This window comes from Molothrus ater, chromosome 7 (genome assembly GCF_012460135.2).
Source record: "Molothrus ater isolate BHLD 08-10-18 breed brown headed cowbird chromosome 7, BPBGC_Mater_1.1, whole genome shotgun sequence".
NCBI lineage: Eukaryota > Metazoa > Chordata > Aves > Passeriformes > Icteridae > Molothrus > Molothrus ater.
Window position 1 is genome coordinate 9,823,873 of NC_050484.2, and position 24,738 is coordinate 9,848,610.

The 24,738-nt window shown below is 40.6% G+C and overlaps 1 protein-coding gene across 7 annotated transcripts in view; it reads left to right on the top strand.

The window, feature by feature from the left end:
• SLC39A10 (solute carrier family 39 member 10) overlaps nt 1-24,738 on the top strand; it is a 73,456-nt gene that overhangs the window by 33,636 nt on the left and 15,082 nt on the right. For 2 of the 7 annotated variants that reach the window (XM_036386488.2, XM_036386489.2), the window contains exons 1-3: nt 9,023-9,089; nt 20,983-22,056; nt 22,916-23,117. In XM_036386488.2, the coding sequence (XP_036242381.1) occupies nt 9,078-9,089; nt 20,983-22,056; nt 22,916-23,117 (1,288 nt within the window). In that variant the 5' untranslated portion in view covers nt 9,023-9,077. The other 5 variants (XM_036386492.2, XM_036386490.2, XM_036386494.2 and 2 more) reach the window with 5 other exon arrangements.

The following is a 24,738-nucleotide window of genomic DNA, read 5'->3' on the forward strand; positions in this document are numbered from 1 at the left end:
CTCACAAGTCCTTTAATTTTGCCCCTATCTGTCCAAAAGGCAGTAGTATTTGGGGTTTTTTTTCAATTAATATTTAGCTTTGAATTATATCACTGCATACTTGAGGTGCATTTTGGTATACATTCAATAATGTAAATCTTTTATAAAGAACAAACTGCATTTGCTCTTCAACATTTTATTCTGAACATTCTTGGGATGCTCTCCTTAACCAAGAAAAGGCATGTACTCGTGTTTTTTTCTTGGAGAAGTGCACAATAATTTTATTAGAGCTACTATAGAAGATTCATTAAGAGTTAACCTTTGTGTATATGGGAATGATTTTTCATTTGTATTTATGAAGAGAGGGGTAAGAAATACAAGGCAAGGTTATCTGAGAGAAGTAGAAAGACACTAACAGTGTGAGTGAAAGCAAGTGTTTTCAAATGTAGTTTGAAATTTTTCTTTTCAATTTTAGTGTTGAAAAAACTGGCATTGAGTTTTTTCTCAGACTGATTTTCTTTCCCTGAGCTTGTGAGTTCATTTACTTGCATGACATATCCATAGATGGACAGAATGGTCAGTCCAACAACTCAGCAAAGTTAGTCCAGCCTAATCATTGCAGAAATGCTTTATTTTCTCTCTGCTTGCCTATTGGCATTGCCACCCTTGAGTGTCCTCAGGGCTCTCAGTGCTCTAGAACATGGCAAATGCATCACCTGATGGGTCAGCAAAGACACATGACCACATCCCCTCTGTCACGAGCAGTCTCCTTAGTCCCATGCTTGAGAAAATGCTTCAAAACTTCTGTTCCCTTCTAAGCAACAACAGGAAGAATTCACCACTGTGAGAGTCTATCCTGCTGCTGCTGTACTTGCTCTCAGAGGAGTTTGCTGGTTTACAGAAGGAGGTTGCTAAGTCATGCAGATCAGAAATAGTTAGGTAACATATTTACATTTCTCTGTTGTCTTCCCAGTTCTACTGTCCCACATCCCCATTGTCTGTCTCTCCCTGTAATTCCACTGATACTCATCTCTGGTTTTCACACTTCTTGTCATTTAGACCATATTTAGGTGTCTCCATGATTCATCTTCTTGTGTATCAGCTAAAGTTTACTCCCTTCTTCATAGATCTTTATGCTTAATTTCACACTCCTTCTTGCATCATTAAACCCAAAAATTATCATCCAACTGTGCAAAGGATCAGGGCAGCAACATAGAAAATCAAGCTGCAACACCTGAAAGCACTGTCAAATGGCTGTACTTAAAGGTTTGGAAATTAGGGTGTTCCCTAACATCATTTGCGCCTTCCTTCTGCCTCTTTATTTATTTTATCTAGAAATCGTGAAATACAGGTGTAAAAATCACAAATGTAAACGATGGGGGAAATTTATCAAAGTTTAGGTGCATACCAGCATTTCAAATCAAAGGTCATGCAGTTTTAACAGTGCCCTAAAGGCCAGCAGGTCCCTTCAGTTCCCAGTTCTGAATTACCAGGCATGGAAGGAAAAATACAGCTGACCTTAAGTTAATTCTTTCCCTAAACTGTGGGCCAGCCTTTGATATTTTTGATTTTCAGAGCCTTTCTCTTGATTTTAGATTTTGTTACCGGTACAGTTTGTTTAAAGAAAAGTAAACAAAACACCCATTTAGTAATTTGCTTTATTTCTGCAAACAATACCTTTGTTTTCCCTGCCACTGCATGTTCTTGTCCCACCTGTTCTCTGTAGGTGTCTCTGAGGTTTTGGATCTGTGCTAAAGATGGGATGAGGCTGTAAGACATCCATTCAAATTCATATGGGTTTCCCTTTCCACTGCCAAAATTTCACAGAGGAGCAATGGCCAAACAGGCAGCCAGCAGCTTAAGGATGTCTTGGCTTCCTGATTCTTCCTGCTGATAATGGCAGAATTGCAGGAGTTCAAAATTTGTCATTTCCACTCCCATGTGTAACAGAGGTGAAAGAAATGGGAAACTTCACCCCAGCAGCCTACTAAAATCCAGCTTGAGCAGAGCTGTGCTTCCATTACTCAGCTAAATCTAGGTCATATATAAAAATACCAATTCACCAAATTAGTGGTTAAAATTTGACAGGGACTGACAATAAAAAGATGCTGACCTTTGATTTCTTATTTTAAGCTCCTCATTGATTTCTTCAAATAATGTCAGGGCCAGTCTCATTAATTTTTTTCCATTCTGTTTGAAAAGAGGGTGTAAAACAAATTCCTCAGCTTGTAAAGAGATTACATTAAAGCCAATATTTTCTCTTTGGTCAGGTGAGTCAGTTTTGGAATCAGTCGTTTGCTTTTATAAGTGAAAGCCTTTAGAGGAATTTCTACCCCACCCAGGCAGCTAGCACAGCTTTGTTTAATGTTTTGAACCCTGCCTGGCTCCAACAGATAATATCCATATTTATTGATACAGAGGTCTTGTGTGAACATGACCAGAAATTCTTTGTGCTCTGCAATCTCACCCCACTCGTGCTGCAGGAAGCAGATGACTGGCCTTTCCCACCCACCACTTCCTTTGGAATGAAGATGGTATCTCCCCACAACCACTGCCTACAGACAAGATGCCACAAGCAAACAGGTGTTTTCAGCAGGCAGGCAGGAAGGGAGAAAATAAATAAACCTGAGCCTGCAAGAGAGGAAGAAGGCTGTGACACACTTTATAATATCCTCCAAGTCAAATTTTATCCCAGACCTGCAACCAGAAAATCCCGCCTGTCTCAGATCCAATGAAAGGGCTTTTGACTGCCTTAGAGAGCAGGACTAGACAGTTATGTTTAAAACAAATAATAACTAAACAAAGGAAGAATCATTTAACAAAGCCAAGTTTGCCAGCAAGCTTTCCTGTGGATAAGTATGCCAGTGTTTGCTAGCCTTGCAAAATTGGCCAAAGGTCATCTTGGCTGTTTCCCAAATTGCAGACAAACCTTTGAGTGCACCAAAGACTTCAGCTGCTGCTGCAGCATCACACCCTTCTGCTTATGTCCTTTAATGTTTATGTAACCTTAAGTCTAGAGCCAATGAAAAAGGGTTTATATTTTTTCTAAAAATGTCAGCCCATGTTTAAAAACAAAACAAAAAAGCCCAGCCCTTCCCCACAGAGTCAATTCAAAAACTTCTAAAACAAAGACCTTTAAAACCTATATCTTGTTTTGGCATGTTAAAAAATAATAAATAAAAAATTCCTAAATTTCTGTTTGAACAGACTTCCCATTGGTACTTACACTGATATTGTATTTAAAATTATGCAGATGGTATCATTGATTTTGATAGTTTTCCTTCAAAACCTATACAAATGCTCATACATGTTTAGATACTGAACAGAGGGGTATCTACATGTTGTAAGAGAAGGAGCATAAGAATGGTTTCTAGAAACAAAACAAAAAAGCTCAGATGGATTTCCCTTTTCTTCCCCATCTTAAAACTAAAGTAACTTTCAAATTATACTTACTAGTTCATGCAAAGCTAGCCAGATCTACTTTGATTTACCATTGGAATTCACACAGTTGAAACTAATTAGAGCTAATTAAAGGAACCTGCCAAGCGAAGGCTTCAGAGAGAGCACTCAGTTTGGCAGGAGGGTGGAAAAAGAAGCATATATAGTTTCTACTAAAGGTCCCATTTTTATATATATGGCCATGGAGTAAAATAAACTTGGGCTTTAAATTCACTGCAAACAAACTAAGCAGTCCTGAGGCAGTGAAATCCCTCAGAGGACACCACTTCCTATTTCCAAGCACAACCTTTAATCACAGAATCACTACCCTCTTGTTTAAGTTCCCCCTGATGCTTAAACACTTCCCTTCTGTCCTTGCCATAAGCAAAGTCTCTGCTGCTTCAGCACCAGCCTCACTGCCTGGAGATGAGCACAGCCCAAAGTGCCAGGCAGTCAAAGTGCAGGTAAAACCAGAGATGGTCTTACAGAAAATACACCAGGAAATTCAGAGCAGAAGAGACAACTGTCAGCAGGTCATATTTGAGACACAGTGTAGGAAATGATGATTTCTGTATGATTCCCTGGTATTTCACTTCAGAGCTCTTATCAGTATACTTGTGAGCAAGCTTCCTGCAGCAAAGCTCTTCCACTCCTGAGGAATTGGGTAAAATCCTTCTGCTTGGCAAGTCTGCGTTGGCATTTCTGACTTTGTTTCAGGCTCCCAGAATGAATGAAATGCAAGGACAGAAACTAGAAAAAATGTTTCAAAGAGCAGGAAAGAAAATATGCATGTAGCATGTGTCACAAACCCAGCTACACTAACATTCAAATGCCTTAATTTCTCATTAAATCTTGGACAAGATGATTTAAAATAAAAGGAGGAAGTTGATGTTTCAAGCCATTACCTTGGCTTTTTCAAGAGACATCAGTACTTCAAAAATAAGAAAATTAAGTTGGGTTCTTCAACCAAAAAAAGCTGAATTTGCCAGTAAGTTCATTTTGGCAACAAGTAGTGACATTTTTCTCCCACTTATATAACAAGATTTGTGTACACCTTCAACTATCAGCTTTCCACATTAATTTCTCCCAGTTAAAATATTTTTCAGTATTACTCTTCCAGTTCTCCAAGGAATACTCACAAGACTCTTACTTCTGTTTACAGTCAGAGGCACTATCACGATATAAGAACTAAATCTGTGTGCAGAATTATAGAGTAGCTTTGGGGTTTGGTTGGGTTTTTTTGGATTGGTTGGGGTTTTTTTTAATAATTTGTCTAAACAAACTACTTCTTTTGTATACATATACATGTCAACCTTCTACCACCTCACCTACAATTGGGTTGTTGCAAGGAGGGACAGGAAACAAGTGAGTGAGATCTGTATATAAATAAATATATATATATATATAAATATAAAAATAGATAATTCCCTTCCTCAGCCCAAAATATGAGTGTGAGTCCTACTCAGCAAGGAAGTGCCCTGTGAAAGGAGAGGGGAAAAAACCCCAAGCCAGTTCTGTTCTAAAAGTATGGTAACATATTCCTTTTGAAGCTTGAAAAGTCAGTCTGGGTTTGTTGCATACATTGGTGTTTTCTCAAGCTCTCAGCACTGTTGCAGTGCTGGCTGCCCTGCTCTGCTGTTCCAGCTTCCCTGCAACACAGAAAGTTGTTCCACAGGCTTCACAGGGAAACACACTCCTCAGCTTTTTTTCATGGTAAATGCCTGATCCAATAATTTTTGGTTTGGGTTTCTGAACTTATGTTATAGAAAGTCCTACTTTCTTTTCCTCAGATACTTTAGCGCAGTTCTTGCACTAAAATGTATGGTGAAAACTGCAGAGAAGAAGCCTAAATGCAAGATACAATGTACAACTACAGGGAAAATATTCTAGATACAAGCAGGCTTTTCAATGTATCAGGAGAAAGCCAGGAGCAGACTGACTGGGAAGGTTCTAACCTAACTCAAACTACAAATGAGACTCATTTGTTAGCAGGAAATGTTAGCAGAGTGCTGGCAGGCCTGCTAATGGCCCCTTCTGGATTTAAAATGAACAGATACATGTTAGAGTGGGGAACAGCTGGAGGGTAGGGAACCCACTAACAGAGATCTATTTATTGGTACACCTGGGCTGGGTGAGTTTCTGGAACGTCACTGTGTACCATCACTATTTCATTTTATTAGAGCTCTTGATTTTTTTTAAGGAGATTTTGCATTACTTGAATTTTACTCAGAAAAGCTAACAAACCCCATATGCTCTATTTATTACTGAGTACAATTCCCTGAATAAACTCTGATGGAAAAAGAAAACTTAATTTTTAAATTTCTTTTTCCACTCAGTGGATCTATCTCTAGAGCAAACAGCAATACAAATCAGTCACACCTAGTCATCAATAGTGGCACTGTGATAAATGTCTAATAACTATTGTCATAATCAGATCTGTATTTTATTTGTTGTGCTAAAATTCTGAGAGATAAGGGTCCTGCTTCAAGGTAAAAATCATTCAAATCGACATACAAGATGATCTGGTGTAATGCTTTGGTATGCTACCTCATAATCACTTTATATTAGTTCCTAAAACTTGATGTGAGCCACTGACTTTGGACTAGTATGGTTTATATTCTAGTGATGGACTTGGTAAGACATATAGCAAAAAATGAGGGAGGGATTATGGTTGGGGTTTTTTTCCCAAAAAATAAATACTAAAGAGAGAAAAAGATGTTGGAGGAGATACGAAATTATCAATTCTGTTACTGAGACATGAACCTCATGGATAAATAAGAGACTAATCAGAAAAGTTCAGAAAAGATTCGGCATCACATACTAAAAAATTGGGTGTAATGCACACAGCTGATGTGCTCTTAGGTCATTTGAGAGGTCTACATGTCTTTGTTTGTTTGCTACAGTAGCTGCATTATAATGGACATTTATCATATTTAGAGAAGTTTACTCTGGTTTTCTCTCACACCGTGACTTCAGTTTAATGCTTATGTGGTTTTTGGACTCTTAAAGGTAACAACTTTCTTTTGGTTGCTAAACAAATAGAAGTAATCCTTTACATGTCACCAAGGAAAAATCATGTAACTTTGGAGGCTTTTGGAGGGGACAACCATGGGGTATGCCCTGGACTTCAGACATGACTAGGACAGGATAGGACAGGGCTCTGGCTCTGCCAGGCCAGACTTAAGGTAGTGCTGGTGTGAATCATCTGGTCTAACAAAGGAACATTTTTAGAAATGAAAAGGTTAGTTCCATTCAGTAATACAAGAACCTAAAAGCAAAATGTGTGCATCCTTAACAAAGAGAGGGAAGGTCGGTTTGCTTCTAGATACATTCTAGATACACTGCAGGCTTCTTCCAGATTGAAGCCTGCAAAGGAAACACTAGCTATTTTTTGGAGGAAAATGTCGTGAAAATTGTATGCGAATTTCTCCAAGAGAAAAATGAAACCGCCTAAAACTTATCTGAAACGTTCCTATAACTGTGCTTCAGCCTTTGAACGTGCTTCCTATAAATAACCATTACAAAACATGCTGGTCTATTTTAAACTATGATTTGTTGTGAAAGACTCCACTATATTGTAGGGCTTACGTTATAAACCAAAATGTCCCCTGATCCTCGGCGTTGAGCTAGCGAGGGTTTTGATTTACCTAAGGTTTGGTTTGGGGGCTTTATTTAGCTCTGTAGTTGTTGTCTAGGAATGGAGTGTGTCGTGACGAGGGGCTCCACCGCGCCATGGGAGACGCTCATTGCCTGCACAGGCTTTGGGGGCCTGAGCGAGCCTGACAGGAGTTTGTGGAGTGACATAAACGGGGGTTGTGCCCACCTCGGCCCAGAAAGGTACCCCTGTAGGAAGGTAGCTCCATAGGAAGGTACGAATACCCCGTTGTTGCTCTCTGTTGGGGAGAGACGGACCCTCTCCCGAGGCGGCTGCAGAGGCGGCAGCTCGGCCCCGGTCCCGCAGGCCGGGCTCCCTCGGCCGGGACAGAGCCGCGCTGTCCCGGGCCCGCCGCGCTCCCTCCGGCGCTCCCGGGCCCCGCGGCCATGGCCGGGCCGTGCGCGGAGCCGCCGCAGCGAGGGGCGGGCGGGCAGGGCCGCTACGCCACTTTCGTAGCGCTGGAGGAAATGGCTGCGCATTGGGCAGCGCGGGCTGCGGGGCCGCGTGTGCAGGGCGAGCGCGGCGTAGCCGGCTCTGTGAATAGCGCCGGCGGAGCGGCAGGAGGAGGAGGAGGAGGCGCCGCGGCGGTTTGGTACCGAGCGGAGAGGGAGATGCACACGGCACTCGAGTGAGGTAGCTATAAAACCCCATTTGTTTACATGCCCTCCCCCACAGCCGCCCGGCGCCGCGGAGCGGGTGGCGGCCGGCCCGGGCCGCGCCGGGGCGGGGGGGCGGCGGTGCGGGCGAGGAGCCGCGGCGGGGACCGAGCGGCGGTAGCGGACAGCGGCTCGCCCGCGATGCGGAGCGGCGAGAGGGGCGCGCGGCGGCGCGGCCGCCTCATCACGTGGCGGCGGGGCGCGAGGCCGCGGGGTGCGCGCGGGGGGCCGGGGGGCGGCGGGCGGGGGGGCCGCGCCCGGGCTCCCCCCGAGGCGGAGCGCGAGGCGCCGCCGCGGCCCTGGCGCATCCCCCCACCCCCTTTCTTCCTCTGCTCGTGAGGCGACCATGCGGCAGGTAAATCCTCCCCGCCCCCGCGCCCAGAACGGGCGGCCCGGGACGTGGCCGCGGCGCTGCGGCTGCCCGGGCTGCTCGGGCCGAGAGAGAAAGGGGGGCGGCGGGGGTCGGGGGGTGCGGTGGGCCCCGTGTCCCGGCGGGTTCGAGCCGCGCGGTGCCCGCTCTGCCGCTTCCCTCCGGCAGCCTTCCTGCCGGGAGTGCGGCTTTGGGCGCGCCCCGGCCCTGCCGAGCTCGCTCGTTCACTCGCTCTCGGTGCGGCCACGTGGAGGCCGCGGGTGCGGGGGGAAGGAGCCGGCCCTGCCCGCCCGGCGTGGGCGCTGCGGGTGTGCGGGGCGGCAGCGCCGTGCGGGAGCCGTGCGGAGCCCGCCGGACTTGGCGGTGTTTGCGGACAGTCTGGGACGGTGGGTGATGAACAAGCCAGGCCATTAAATCTTGCAGGGCTTACGGCAGGGATTTAGCGCTAACAGCTGAGGAAAAATCACTCGGGCTGTAACCCGCACGTAACCTTAAATTAAGGGTAAGGGCGGAAGGGTCAGGAGGCTTTGTCGCTGTGCTGTACAGGCACAGAAGTGATGAGGGAAAAACATTGGTTTCCTGTTCTCGACCATCTCTGCTGCTTATGCTGCGTCCTTTGGAAATACCCACTTAACGTTGAAACTGCGGAATAAAATTGCTCTTTAAAATCTCTAGCAATCTTTGTCGTTTTTGGGCCTCTTTGTAGAAGTGTTCATGCCTGCTAGTTGATAAAACTTTCTGAACAAGAGTTGCGTGAGTAGAAATACTTCTGGTTTGTAGCACTCGTAACGCTGTATGTGTGTAAGTAGCAATCATAATGTGTTTTTTTTATTAAGGTAGGATCTTGTACCATAACACCAAGGGAGCCTGTGATAACCTCGAGCCTGATACAGAACTGAGAAATGCACACTGGAAGACCTGGTTAGTTTTCAGACGAGCGGAAGCAGTTGTCATCTAGTTAACAAAAGTAATTCCTGGCATGTTCCAGTGGGTATGTTCTTGTATCCCTTTGGGTAGTAGTAACTGACACAGTGACATAAATATAGAAAACTTTCTATATTAAAAAGGTATCATATGAGGGTTTTTAATTGGACTTTAACAGAGAATGCAGTCTGATTTCCTCTGCTGAATAATGTGCTTTGCTTCAGATGGCAGGGAAACAGGAATTGGGACTGAGGCACAGTATGTAACTCCAAAGTGAGGGACTAATGGTTGCTCTATAGGCTAATAGTCTGGCGTGGTCATGTAAGACAAGAACTGGAAAAAACACTGAGGTCCCCAACAACATTGATCAGTGTCACTATACTTTACCAGCTAAATTCTTGTGCTAAATTAATGGTTAAAGTAACCATTTATTAGTGGTGGTGTCCTGTAGCATTTTTATTTTAGACTGCTTTTAGCTCATACTTTGGAGTAAAAAAGTATGCAGCCATGCAATCTATTTCTAAAGGAGAATAGGGTCTAGATAGATGGACAGACTGAATTAATTGTGTGTGTTTGATGAGATTAATGGTGGCAGTTCCATATTGGCATTACGTTAGTGTCCATGGGTGGGTGCAGAGGGGTTGTTATACACTGTTACCTATCTGGAATAGGCAGTATGACTGGAGATTCTAGCTACATAAAAAAAAATCCAAAAAAGTGGGCTTTGTTTCAGTTAATATCTGTGTAGGTCTTTGTGCTTTCCAGGTTGGCTTACATAAAACCCGAGCATTAAGTTTGCAGCATATATCCAGTCAGTCATAAAATGTGCAATTACAGCAGAGCTGTGGTTTAAAGTTATTCAAATATGCTCACAGGCTTTGTCTTAATTGATGTTTTTCCCATTGCATGAAAATAATTTCATTAAATTGGATCATCAGGGTAATTCAGACACGTTCTAGAAAGTTTACTTGACATGAAAAAGCACATGCTGACCACCATTACTTTGACAGTGAGATAAATATATATATATATATATATATATATATATGTATGGCAAAATTAATGTATCCAACATGGAATAGGTACTTCCTGGTCTTCACTACGTAAGTCAAGCAGCTTTAATTTACTCTTTCTATTCTTAATACATTTTCTGCAAAGTAGTGACTGATTCAAGTCTGAAGAGACTTTTTAAGTAGTGCCCAGATCACACTGACTTAAGCTCGTATATAGTCCTAAAGGAAGTGTGTTTGGACTTGTTTGCCTTTGCTCTCCAGTTTCAATGTCGTTTGATCATGACTATGCCTATTGTAAAGACTTATTCCTGTCTCTGTCACAGTTTTTACAGAAGTGGAAGTTTGTTTTGATTGTGTGATAGGCACTTGATAAATCAGTGATGAAGTAAATCAATTTGAGAATATTTACATGTTTTCATCAGATGGAATTGCTGATTAAAATTACGAAAGCTACTTAAAAGCCAAACTCCATTAAAGTTTTTCTGCAAGTTACAATTTGGTCATTTACTGCAGTGAAACTTGGTGAAAGGATGGTGGCATCTGTACAAACTGATGGACAGACATAACTGCATGTGTCAGCAGTGAAAATGATACTAGAATGAGAAAACCTCATTCCATTTTCTTCTCAGTTTGATGATCAGCGATGTCAGAACCCTTGGTATTTCACAGCATATTATTTTTTAGGATGTTTTCAGAATTGTCAAATGTGTCTTGACTTCCTGTAACACATTTAAAAATGTCAGCAGAAGTTTCAGAGAAGGAAAGTTTGATGGCAGTTCTGTTCCTTGGGCAGGTATTTTTTCACAGGATTGAGCTTTAGGTGCAGGGTGAGTTCCTTAGGAGAATTTATGCCTTTCGGGAAGCAATTTCTATTCTAATGTGAAGAAAATCTGTATAACTTCCTGGTTTACTGTGGGAGTCCAACTTAATTTAGAGAGCAATTATTTAAAACAATTTTATCATCTGAAAAGTATTATCTTTGGGGGTGGGCTACTGAAGTTATCTTAAATGAAACTAGTAATTTTATCTTCCTGATAAAGGCCTGAAGTAACACTTAATGCAGAAAGAATTACTACTGCTCTTACATCATACTTTAATTACAGCTGAGATATTACTTGAAATACACCTAATAAGGTCTGGTAAGGAAATGTGTACCACTTAGGCAAAGCTAATAAAACGGTTTTTTTCCTAAATTTCAAAAACTGATTGAAATGCTGGAAACCATCTCCTGCCATGGTGTAACCTCCTAAAGGAGAGAAAGGTATGTGCTGTGTCAGTCCCCCTATTCACAGTCTTTTAGTGCTGTTGAGTCAGTGCCATTGCTCCAGGCTTTTTGGATGTAATAAAAATCCGAGGAGTAAAGAAGCTAAAGAATAATTGTTTGAAGTCACTTTTGTTACCTCTGTGATAGTGCAAAGTCTGTACAGGTTTTAATACCCAGAAAGCTGGAAAGCAGCATAAAAGACTTGGAAGATGATGGTTTGCTGATGTCAGTCTGAAAAGCTTCTGAGAAGAAGGGGATGTTGGAATTACATGTAGGGTGTTGCACCCATGCTGGGGGACATGATTCATGAGACTGGAAATGCTCTCCTCTGACATTGTGCTGCCTCATCTCTCTTTCCGTTTCCTGGCTGCTTTTTCCATTGCCGCAGAGCAGGAATGACTCAGCTGTTGGCCTTTCTCTCAGTGACCAGGAGCTTCATTCTCATCTGGCTGTCACCTTCTCTGTAGCCTCATGAAGTCTGTGAGAGAAACCTGCCCCTCTTTTTGTTCTGTGTTGACAGTCACAAGTCAGTATTAAAGTAGCACGTCTGTACAAGATGTGAAATATTCACAGAGAACTTAAAACTCCAGAAAGAGTTTCTGAACTGTTAAGAGGCACAGGAAATTGTATAAGCATTCAATTTGGTGCTTAATTGATAAGCACAATTCTGAATAAGTGTGAATAAGTCTGAATAATATCTTAAGTGATAAAAACACAGTTCTGAAGTCACTGAGATAGCTGAACCAATCTAGCTTTGGGAGAAAGTCTTTGGAATACTGGAAGCTGCTGTCTAACTGATCATGTCTGAAAGTCATCAATCTACATTGAGGTTGGTCAGATAAGATAAAATGCATATGTGAGATAAAATGCTCTTCAGGTTAAGAATGTGTGAAAGAAGTTTCATGCAGAATCTGTATAAAATTGTAAATACAATAAACAGGGACTTTGTGCAGTGTTTCTGCATGTAGGTTATAAATGTTTTAGAAATAGTTACCGATCGCAGCTCCTAGTAAAGACCACTGTAATCCAACATGAATTCCAGGCAGGGGTTGTCATACAATTTACATGTAAAGATGCAGGTCTCTAGATTACCTGACTTGCACTACATTCATAAATAGCTCCTTAGGGTGATGATTATTAATGGACAAAAATAATACCTTGAATTCTCAAAGATAACTGTAAATGATAAATTATTTACACCTGGTGATTTGATATCTATAAATAGTTACCCTTTAACCAAGCTAATTGCTGATAATAGCATGCAACCATACTGAGATTGGAGCAGCAAAGAAAAACAAAGGAAAAGTGTGTGCAATCCTCAAGGTTGTCTCAGTAGACATTCTTTTTATGGATTTTTTTTGAGCAATATCTTTGTTAATACTGATTTGCATTTTAAATACAATTGAGTAGCACTGAATTCCATCTAGGACTGTTCATGATAGCCATATGTCATTTGTACAGCTGGCAGTTGAATTCAATCCCCAGTAATATCCCAAGTGAGTGTTCCTGCAAGGGGGAGCAGTGAACCAGGGCTGCTTCTCAGTCCTGCTTCATTCATATCTTGTACAGAGCAGTCCAAAAAGCTGCTTCACTGCCAAGTGGCAGACTGCACTCCGTTTCACATGATGGTTGCACTACTTCCCAGGGCTCTGGGCAGTTCCTGTAACCATTCCTGTCAAGGAAGGCCTCTTTCCACCAGGCCTCCTCTACCCTGATAATCACTTTGATCCATGAAATGCAAACGGTGTCATATAGGCCATATGTATTGTCTGGTGCTGTTTGCAGAATATAGCAGCATTTTTTGTGCTGACCTGAACATCTGTCTCTAGAAGACAGTATCTCAGTTGCAAAATAACGTGGTTGCCTTGCAGTACTAGGTTTTTTAATCTAAATATAAAATATTCCTATTTATTTGATGTCTGCTACAATACATAAACAGGATAGATTTCCATCCTTGCTGTTCTGAACTGTGCTTTGAGGCAATTGTCCAGCAGAGGCATTGTATTATATTAACAGGGTCCACTTGCTCCCACACCATACATTCAGTAAATAAATACTCAGTAGCTGCATCAGGATGTATATACAAACTCTTGCTTTTCATTGTATTATGCCCATAACTAGTTATTTTTTCACTGAGTTGCTGTGTTTGTACTCCAGATAAGAGATTGAGTTCTCTAAAGTGTTTAGTCTAAATTTATGCATCTGTGTCTTGCAGAGTGTGATACAGAGTCACACAAGTTCATTTTTAGTGGCTTTAGGCAAAAATTCTTACACTGGCTTTTGCTAACTGTGTATGTTCAGTAGTAGGGAAAGGAATGTGAGGGGTTAATGCTGACTCCTAAAAGAACAGATGAAGATGAGATGCTTTAATAACAATGCAGCAAGTATAGCAAATTATTGTTGTTTCCCTTGTATCAAGCTCTGTGATTCAAATTAATTGCAGTAAACAGTTATGCTGAGTGATGTAAAATACTTTCCCAGTCTTTGAAGATGATACTTTGCCTAGTATTGTACTGTTGTTGAGTTCTTAAAACAGAAATAAAGTTGAGAAAGGGCGATTGCCACATATTTGTGGAAAATCCTGAGAGATCCTATAAATAAACTAATTTACTGGAATTTTCTCCATCACTGTAGCTTAATTGTTAACAGTAAATCAGCAAAGACAAAGGATTAATTATATTTTATAAACAAAATATTCTCATAGTGAAACACCTAGAGGAGTACATTGTTCTACACATAAAAGGAATGTATCTCTACAATGGGAAAACCCCACATTTTTTGCTGAGTTTTGCCATATCCTATGAAAAGTGTCATACAGGAGTTCCTTGTATTCAGTCAAGCAGTGATTGAATAGGAGTGAAGTACCAAAATGATGCCTCACGTGCTCTGCGGGTTTTTGTTCTGGACATGCAGTTACAATTTCCTTCAGTTTTACTTCCCTTGACAATAAGCAATGCCAGACCCTTAATATTTCTGCCTGATATATTACCAGTAATATTGTGCTTCCTTGCCCCTCTTCTGTCTCCAATCTTGCACTAAGAGTAGTATTGGGTATTGAATACTGTGTTTTCATTATTTCATCTTAAACTTCTGAGCTAATACCTTGCTAAGAAAGGTTTATTGTTCGTGGTGAGTGATTTTTAAAGCCAGTCAGTATTTGTATCAGTTTGAATGGTTGCCTCCATCACTACACAAACCTGTAATGAGTAGCCAGGTAGATCTTTCAGAATAATCCTGGTTCAAATAAATGATGGCAGGGAAATGGCATGAATTCTGTCGAGGTCTCACCTGGATGTGTGATGAAAATGACACTAAGTGGTTCAGCTGGGCATTTCGTTGGTGGATTTGCCTGCTGAGATATGTACTGCTATCTTATTCCTGTGTCAGACTGGATAAGTGTTACTTCTGAATCTGCCAGGACACCTTCACAAACTCCTCTGGCTCCCACAATTACTGAACAAAGACACATCTGGAAGCTCACTAATTCAAGATGTCACTGGTTCCAGTTGCTAGCTGCCTGCTCTCTAAGAGTAGCAGTTCCCCTGGTTTGTTCTCTTGACTGAGTAACTATGCTAAGAAGAATTTGAGTGGCTTGTTGGTAGGGCACCTTAGAAAAGTCTGTGATGTCAGTTCATTATTTAAAAATACAGATCTAAAAATACGGATTTGATTCAATAGTATATAATTTGAAACCTCTTTGTTCTAGGAATGGCCTTCACAATCAGGCACTAACTTGGCGTGGCACATGTAAAAGTTTGCTTCAGTCTCATGTTTGAGTGGACTTCATAATTGACAGCTTTTCTAAATTTATTTTTCTGGTTTTTTCAAGTGAGATAAGTCATTGGCGTAGCAGTAGGCATACATAATTCCCTTTCTGATTGCAGCAGTGATGAAGAGAGGTTTATTATAAAGATGTAGGTATTAAACAATCATCAAAGACTTGCCTTTTATGCCTTCTAACATACCACAAGTACTACAATGTAGTGCAAGGATAGTGGTGTAAGTTATAAGAATAAAAGTACTGCAACTGGTTTTAACACTTTATTAGAAATATTGTTATATTCTGTTCTGAAGGGAAAGTTGGAGAAATTATTTTCAAATAGTGTTCAGCAGGAAATAAGTTTCAATGTTATTTGAGGTGCATTTTGAGGTGGCCAGTTGTTGTATTTGTGCTCTCTCAGAATGTTCTGTTAGAGTGCAGATCAACCAGATCAGTGACTGGTGCTCCCACCTAAAGCTGGGTGGCTCTTTTTTTTGTGTGGACTGTGGTCTTTGTGCAGCTGTACAGTGAGCCAGATAGGAAAAGTAATCTGTCATGAAAATAATATTTTTTTTTCTTTTTCTAGGCTTTTTTTTCAGCAGAATGTAGTTGTACAGCTGCACAGTGAACAGATAAGCAAACAAATGTGCTGGTGTCCAAAAATGGTTTTGTGGGCATGGGAATGAGAGAGTGAAGCAGTGGGGGAGGGCAGCACTGCTGCTTTAAGTGCAACACCATCTTAAAATATTTGTTGAATTTCATCTTTGGTTGTAACCAAAACAGTTTGCTTACTTTCAGAAGAAAAATGAAGTATTAAAATGCAGCTGTAAGTGGTTTATCTTTTCAAGTATTTCAATCTTACAAGTGCTGGCTGGTATCTTAATACGATCTAATGGAACAGTATATTCAATACAGAATATTGGCACAAAAGCAAATTGGCTCTGTTATAAATTCTGTGCATTAATAGGTGTTTCATGGACTACATCCAATTTATATATGAAAGACTGCAAATTAATTCTTGGTGAGCAGAACTAGTACTTACAGAACTTCCAAGTATTCTGAAGTTTTTATATTATCTTGAGCTCTGAGAAGGATCCTGTACTCAGCAATTTCTTACAAATAACTGACCCTTTGAAGAAGGCTCTCCAGTTTTCTTATGTTCAGAATAAATGCTCCTTTCTGGATAACTGAGCTGGTAGATTGCTACTGTATTAGTTCAAGATCATTTTATTACACTTGGGACTTGGCTGTTCAAATACTTCACAGTTCAGATTTTTAGGAAGTATTCATGGTGTGTTCAGTTATGCATAAATGCTTTCTGTACTCTGTAAGTCTTACCTGGTATTAACTTGGCAAAGAGGGCTTGGATCAGTTAGTTAATGCTCTCTTCTTACAAAGTGCCCCTCCTACTGGGCTGTAGGTTTTCAAATGAATGAGGTTCACTGAAATCCACAAACCTGTTTCACTGAAATCCATAAACCTGTTTCACTGAAATTGAAGAAGGAAGAAAGTACAGGAGATGGGTGAGAACTGAAGTTAGAAATGGTTAATTTCAACTTTATTGATCTGTAGCATGTTTTCCTGTTTCCGTTAGCAGAAGCTACTGTCGGCTTAAGACTGATAAAAGAAAAACAGATTGTTATTATTTAGTTAAAATGTGTTTATGGCTTTCTTAAAATGTCTTTCAGTAACAACAATATATTAATTTCATATTAATTTTTTTAAAAACTTACCTTAAAAATGTGTGCTAGATTAATAGGATTTTGTATTCTACTATTTGTTAAAAATGTGAAATTAAAAAAATATAGGTTCATCTGGATTTTCAGATTCCAGCCTTTTTACTTTTAACTGAATATTTTTATGAAGTATTGCACAGTTCAGGATGGGGGGAAGCTGCATACATCTCTCCTACACATACACTGGAGTGAATACCTGCAGTATAGAAAAGCAGTTAAATTTCTAGGACTTGAAAGAAAAACTGTCTTTGTCTAGTCAATAATTATTTCAAGGAATATTTCTCTTTTTAAGAAATTGGCATTTCTCATAGAGCTGTTACTCTGAGAAGTTCCTAATAGAAATTAATTACACAAGTGCTGAACTTGCCCTGCCTCACAGTGAGAATGCTTTAGTTTGGTAAAAATATGGCTTTGTCCTTATTTTTAGCACCTGTTTGTCTTTCTGGGTTCTCTCTTGGCTTAGCTGGAGCATGTGTTTGGTGTGGAACTTGTAGAAGTCCATGAAATCTTGCTAAGGCACTTTCCTCTCTGTGGCATTCAAGCTGAGTAACTTAGACGAGTCAAAGATGTTTTTCATAGATGAGCAGAACATTCTTCAGAGAAAACAAGGATAAGAAAGTTGAACAACAAGGGAGTGAAACTGAAATTACTTGGGAAGGAGCGTGGGAAGGGAAGAAATCAGTGCATTTATATTACAAATATTTCAGGTTATTAAAATTGTTGGGAGTACACAACGAAAAGGGTTAGGGGGAAGAAAGTTGGGCACTTAAAATATTCTTGTCAGCATTGTACACAGAAAAAATGCTGTACTGCGTGGGCTGCAAGTGCTGGAATAACAGATGTGGCTTTCATTTCAGTTTGAATTTTGTATGACTGCATTATTTGAATCCAAGTTTGTTGTTTCAAAGTACAGCCTAATTCCTGAACTAGTTTTCTAGTCTCAGTGAAACAGTCAGTGATAAATAAACAAAGATGTCCCCACAAATTATATTCCAGGCTTTAAGGCATAAAGTGCTATGTAAAATGAACAGTTGAAATAGATAGTAAGCACTGTAGATAAATTTCAGAAATCCAAGGGACATTGAATGAAAGAAAGATTTTAAAAGAAACAAAACCAAACCCAACTCTGATGACTGATGCCTTTGTTTAAGTAGCTGAAACATGCTAGGCAGCGAGTGGTTTGCACGGAGATGTGCTGAGTTTTCCATGGCACTACTGCCCATGTGCTTGCACCTGAAGGCTCTGTGTGTGTGGGAGTTCAGTCAGTTCTCCACGTGCTGGGAATGATCTCTTGCCCTGCAGTGTGGGGAGGGGATGGGTGCCCTAGGCAGCATCGTGTGCCTTCCTGAGATGCCCTCTGGTGGGACACACCTGATCTGTGCCCCCCTGCAAACGTACACGTTCTAATTGTGCAGCTTGGCGTGGGGGCTGTCCCGCTGCCTGAGGTGTCAGAAGGACTCTGCTGGTTGTCCCTGCAGCTCAGGGAGGTGCAGCAGGTGCTGTTGGTTCAGCCCTGCCCTTTAGGGGTGCTGTATTTCACTGACCCACAGCTCGGAGCTGTTTTCCCTCCTCTGCCCCTCAGAGCTGTGAAGGGCAGGCAGCAGGGAATCAAACAGTGAACAGAATCAGGCTAAGGCTGACAGCAGTAATAGGCAGAGTCTTTCTCAACTTTGGTGTAGCCTTCTCCTCAGGCTGCCCTTGCATATTCTCTTGGGGGATTTGAGAGTCTTAATGTTCCTATAATGAGATCAGCTGTACACAATTTTGTGCCACTGAAGTGTACAGAACTTGGACTTCAGCTTTCCAGTATTATACACATGAGTGCTGCCTGACAGGTTAAACATGACAGGTATTTACAGTTGCCTAGAGAATAATGAAGCTCGTTTAAAAAGAAAGAATTAATTCTTTCTGGTTGTTCTTTTGGAAACTTTTTATTATGTGAACATTTGTTTTTTAATTATCTGTTCCATAACAAGATTTGCAATGGAAGATAGAGAATATTATACAATAGAAGATCAAAAATACTGTGCTAGGGTTATTACTGTTTTAACTGAAAACAGACAAGTAATTGATTTTGAAACTGCTCTGAGACTGCTCAGCTCTTGTTTTTCAGCAACGAATCACAGTCATAGGTTGCAAACTATTTTAACCACTAGGGCATGGAGAAAAGGTACCATTCAAAGCTAAACACCACAATTAGGGATGCATGACTTAAGTTTCCAAGTAATGTATTAGTAGTATTGTATGAGACAGTCACATGGAAAAGATCATGAGGTTGTGAAAAGGATTATGAGCATGCTTTAGTCATGAATTTCCTGGTAGAGATATTTTAGTCTGGATCATGCTTGTTTAAATGAGAATTATTTAACTTTGCTTGTTCTGATTGTATTACCAGTATGTGGCAAAGGGGGAGAAAAGGTTTCTTACCTACAAAAGTAGTATTACTTTATATATATATTAATACATGAAAGTAATATTTCAGGAAATTTTGGGGGTGAACTTACCATATTGAACTACTTGAAAAAGTTTATCCTAGCCCTGAAATCAGTAACTGGAATGTAGGGGACTGAACTGGAGATAAACTATGGTTATTCCAGACTGATAATTGACCAGTTGTTTATAAAAATAAGGCATTAATGTACAATGAGTAGCCATTGGCCTATCTGACATCCATGGAATCAATTTTGATGCAGATGCCTACATTTTACATTTAAAAACATAAGCCCAGATATTCTTCTGGGCTTATGTTTTTAAATGGGACAGCATTGCAAAAGAGAGTTTTGCTTTTTAAAAAAGTTTTGTAAGTTCTTGAAGCTCCAGTGAAAAAGTGAACTTTCATATTTTGGATTTGTAGAGATTACCAAGAGAAAGGTTTTTCCCAGTATCCTGTGTTGACACATTTATTTGCCATATAAAGTCCTTAGAAGGCAGTTCCTTCATTTTCTCTGCCGACCTGTTACAAGTATAGGAGCTTCCAACAGATATTTTGGGAAAGTCAGATGGATTTCAAATGTTTATGGTTTGCTGCAGAGCACTTTCCTGGCCAGTTTCACAAAGCACATTTTAGTGAGCAGCTCTGGAGGCCTTGGTAACCAAATTTCACCTGTCTCATGTGAGAGTCAGCGGCACCTTAGGATGTGCTGAGCAGGTCACTCGTGTCTGGGAATGGAGGGCCAGTGGCAGCTCCAGTCAAGGTGCACATCAGGAACTAAAACCACTGGTAAGAGTGGCAAGAGCTTAAAGCACAGCTGGCCTGTGTTCTGTCCCCTCACATGCCTGCATTTGCTGCAGTGTAAAATGGTGACTTGTTTTCAATCATGAACACAAGATAAGCTTTTGCAGTGTCTCCTTCACAACCTGGTGTTGAATTGTAAGTTTTTTACATGTAACACTAAATTGAAAACCATATTGTCCCAATGATATAATTTCTAAAATTCAGCCCTAAGTGCTTTCAGCTCAACAGTTGTCAGCATTAACAGTATTTTTTGAGTTGCATAAGCAGATGTTTTCCATATAACCCTACTTTTAAATGGCTGTCTACATAGATCTTTGAAGTCAGTAAACCAATGTAAGTGAAAAGTACTAAAAATATGAACATATAAGCAATACATTGAAGTTAGTTAATGGCAGCTTATTTGTACATTGATAATAGATGAATTCAAAACAGGGAATTGTGCAGTGTGTGTTTAGTGGAGGAACTTCAGCAGCACAAAAAGAGAACAAATGGTGTGTGGGTTTTCAGCTGTATTACCTGGCCGTCACCCCTGTGAACAGGAAATTACAGCATTGTTATTTTAAAATAATTTTCGTTCTTTTGTAGCTTGTGTTTTATCAAGATTTTCAATATTATTGGTTATCATAAGTATAGATGCCTCTGAAAATATGCACAAAAATATTCTGATATGACTGACTGTAAATATTGTTAATCTTTTTCTTATCATCACCTCCTGTCAGTATGGTTTTGTAAAACCACATCTCTAAAATACACAGTCTGTCTCACTGTGGGATAAGAAAAGTACATTAACACAATTTCTGCAGTAAAAGTACTGCAATTGCTATTCTTTTATTGCCAATATCCAAAAAGCTTTGTGAGTGATTCAGTTGGCATAAGTACCAAACTGATAGGCCATATAAATTGACACTGAGATTGCTTTGCAGCTAAGTGCATCCCTTTGTGTTTCTTGTAGGAAACAGAGATGAAGGTACACATGCACACAAAATTTTGCATCATTTGTTTGCTGACATTTATTTTTCATCAGTGCAATCATTGCCATGGAGATGGACACAACAACGGTCCCAAAAAGGATCGTGTGCACGACCATAATGACTATCAGATCTCAAATGAATCATACTTCCAGAATGGAGGAACAGAATCTATGCCCAGTAAATTTTCAACGTTGGAAGCAGAAAATGAACAAAAATACTACATTGAAAAGATTTTTGATCGCTATGGTGAAAATGGAAGATTATCTTTTTTTGGCCTGGAAAAACTGTTAATAAGCCTTGGTTTGGGAGAGGTAAAAGTAGTGATGATAAATCATGATGATATTGGCCATGATCATGTTTCTCACTTGTATGCTTTGGAAGTACAGGAAGGAAAGCATTTTCATCCTCATAACCATGCTCACAGCCACTCAGATTCAGAAAACCAGACCACGGTGGGTGCGTCTGCAAAGAGAAATCACAAATGTGACACCGAGAGAGAGGCGGCAGTGCCCTCGCTGAAGGAGGAGGGCAAACACGTGCACAACCAGAGCCGCCGGCACCAGCACCACCAGCACCCGCGCGCGCACCGGCACGAGCACAACGGCACGCGCCACTCGCGCCACGACGCCGGCGGGCACGGCGACCCCGCCGAGCAGAGCCACGAGCCTGCCACGGACACCAACACCACGCAGGAGCAGCCCGAGCGCAAACAGCGCAAACAGAAGAAGAAGCAGAAGAAGATCAGCGAGACGTCGGGAGACGCCACGTGGGATTACGCCCCGGAGCACGATGCCGGCGATCAGTACGAGCACAACCGCGTGCACAAACACGACCACGTCCACGACGCCTCTCACCTGCACGTGCACCACCACGAGCACGGCGGTGACCGCTCCGCCGGCCACGGCCACCAGGACGGCAGCGTGGGCTCTGCCACCGGGCACCGCCACACCAGCAAGAGAGAGGCCTCGCACAAGCAGATCAGCGTGAGGAAACACGCCCTCCCTGTGGCACGTGGGCACAAGGATCACAGTGAGGATGAGCGCAAGCATGAAGAGGTGAGTGTGACATGCAGAGCTGGTAAGTTGGCTTTCAGTGCTGTCACATAATAACTGAAGGTGCATACCCACAAATAACAGAGAGGCATGTTTGGGACCATAGTGTAATACAGTGTATGAGTTTGATCTGTAAAGCTTTTCCCCTTCCCAATATTCCAAAATGCTACCACCACACACCCCTTTTTTGGACTTCTTTCTGAATCTGAGATCACTAACATTTTTGAAAACTGCACAAACACTCTTTCCAAGAATACCTGCATCTTTTCAGCACATTTCTGATATCTTTGTCCTGAGAGATTAAGAAGCAATTGCAGGTGTAGCTTCAGTAGCACTGTGCTCGGTGGAAGCTCTTCTGATTTGTCCTTCAGCACCATAAATCCCTTCCCCTTACAGTTACCTACAAATGCAGGACCTTGTAAAGTCATAATTTTGAACTAGAAGGATGGAGGGAGTGCTGAGTTCAAGGTTTCAAGCTGTATTAAAAAGTGAAACTCAAAACACGGAAGGTTGGTAGGTAAACAGAAGTGTTGAAAAACCTATTTTGGATTTACATTTTTCCACTCTTCACCTGTTGCTTTTTCTCCATTGCTGTACTGTGTGAAGAATATGGAAACTGCTTTTCAGTGACATTTATCAAAACTTATGTAGGTGTTGGGAGACTCGAGTGTGCAGTGCAGATATTTTTACTGTTTCTTTCTCTCATAAACCACTTAGATCAGCTTTAAGACATGTTTTAGCACTGGTGGAACATTTGGACCAAAGTTTCTGCTTTGTTTGTGTTCTCAAATAATATCCTGCATTTTCCATACATGAAAATAGATGCTTTTATATTTCATTTGTTTGTACAATTTGCTCGCAGTGCTTAAATGCTACGCAGCTGCTACGGTACTATGGTCTGGAAGCCAGCTCCCTAATATCTCCTGAGCTCTTCGTGTACATCTGTCCTGCTTTGCTCTACCAGATTGAGAGAAGGCTTTGTATTGTACATTATGATGAGCTGGAAGATCTTGCAAGAAATAAAAATGCATCAATTGAGAATAAAGATAAAACAGGTGCATCAGGTAGGTGTATTTTTTTCTTAGTGGGACTGAGGCGGTCCATATGTTTGTCTCAAAGCTGGAAAGTTACAGTGTTACTTTGGCACTAAATTTCTTAATAAATTTGACCTGGATCTGTTAATTCAGGAATAGAGAACAACACTACCACCACAGTTCATTCACTGGAAAATAAGATTTTAGGTCTTACTATTTTTATATTTTCACAGTGATACAAGTCTGTAGAATTGACATGCATATTTTTTGGTGAACTTGAAAATTAGGCATAAGCAAGTACAAGAGCATTTAAATTGTCATTTCTGGTACTTCCATCTTCTGAGTATTTCTCTCTAAGCACATGAGAAGTGTTCCATCAAAATCTTCTGTTGCCAGTTTTATTTTTTTTTTTTGTGCATACCTTGAGTAAAACTGAGTAGACTTCTTCTCTCATCACCACGGTTCTAAGTTAAAATATTTTTACTACTGTTAAAGCAGTTACGCTAAGGGTAGAATCCATTGTTGTTATTTCAAAAGTGAATGTACTTTTCAAATACATGTTTGCCACTGCTATCTTTCATAAATTATAATGGAACTGTTGATGTTTAGTTGCATTAAAATATTAAAAATCTAAAAAATCTTAGATATAATGTCTATATTTTGAAAATGAAAGTATTGGTAATGTGAGGATTGATTAGTACATAGGTGCATATTAGCATCATTAGAAATAAAGCTTGAAATAACTGCATTCTCATAGATGTTAATAACTGCTGGGAAGAATGCATTGCTGGTAATCTTTCTTACCAATTGCAGTGTCATTAAAATAATTAACTTCTTATAGATAAATCTCCTCTAGTGACACATCTGCTGTCTTGTTAGCTGCTCAGAGATTGCTATAGAGCAGATACAGTGGGTGTTTTGTACAACAGCAAATTGCTTTGTGCTGTGGTCTCAGTGTAGTAAGAGCTGACCCCTGCCTGATTCCCAAGAGCATTGCTAGAGCAACTCTAAGCATTTTCTGCCAATTAAAACGTTGAAACCCTATACAAAACTGTCATGTTGCACATGCTTTGGACCAGTTTAATTAGGAAGCTTCTACAGATGAGTGCTTCTTTTTAAAAGATTGCATTTTATATTTTTGTAATGAGAAAGGGAGTTCATTAATAACTCAGCTTGAGAACCTTTAACGTTTTAAGAGACTTAATCTGCAAAATTAGTGAAGCTTATTGTGAACATTTAACATGTTTTATGGCATCAGATATCTTGAGTATAAATAACACCTTTGCCAGTTAGCTGTAAAAATTTGGGTTCTAACTCATTGATTTGGCTCTCAAATAGTAACCTGCAGAACAAATCAGCTTGATTAGATAATGATAAATCATTCTTCATAACAATTTCCTGTATTCTCTTGTATTAATTACAGCGAGATTTCAGTTGATATAATAATGATTGTTCCTTCTTATGTAAGGAAGTGAATCAAAAAATAACAAGTCCTTATCGGAATGTGGGGATTGTGGGAGGTGTAGAGCAAATGTCAGTCATAGAGTAACTTAACCTATAGCTTGTAGGACTCTACTGAAATGAAAGCATGTGCTCACCTTATAAGCTAATATAAACAGTTTTAGATAGAAGTATTCACCAAAGTTAGGAG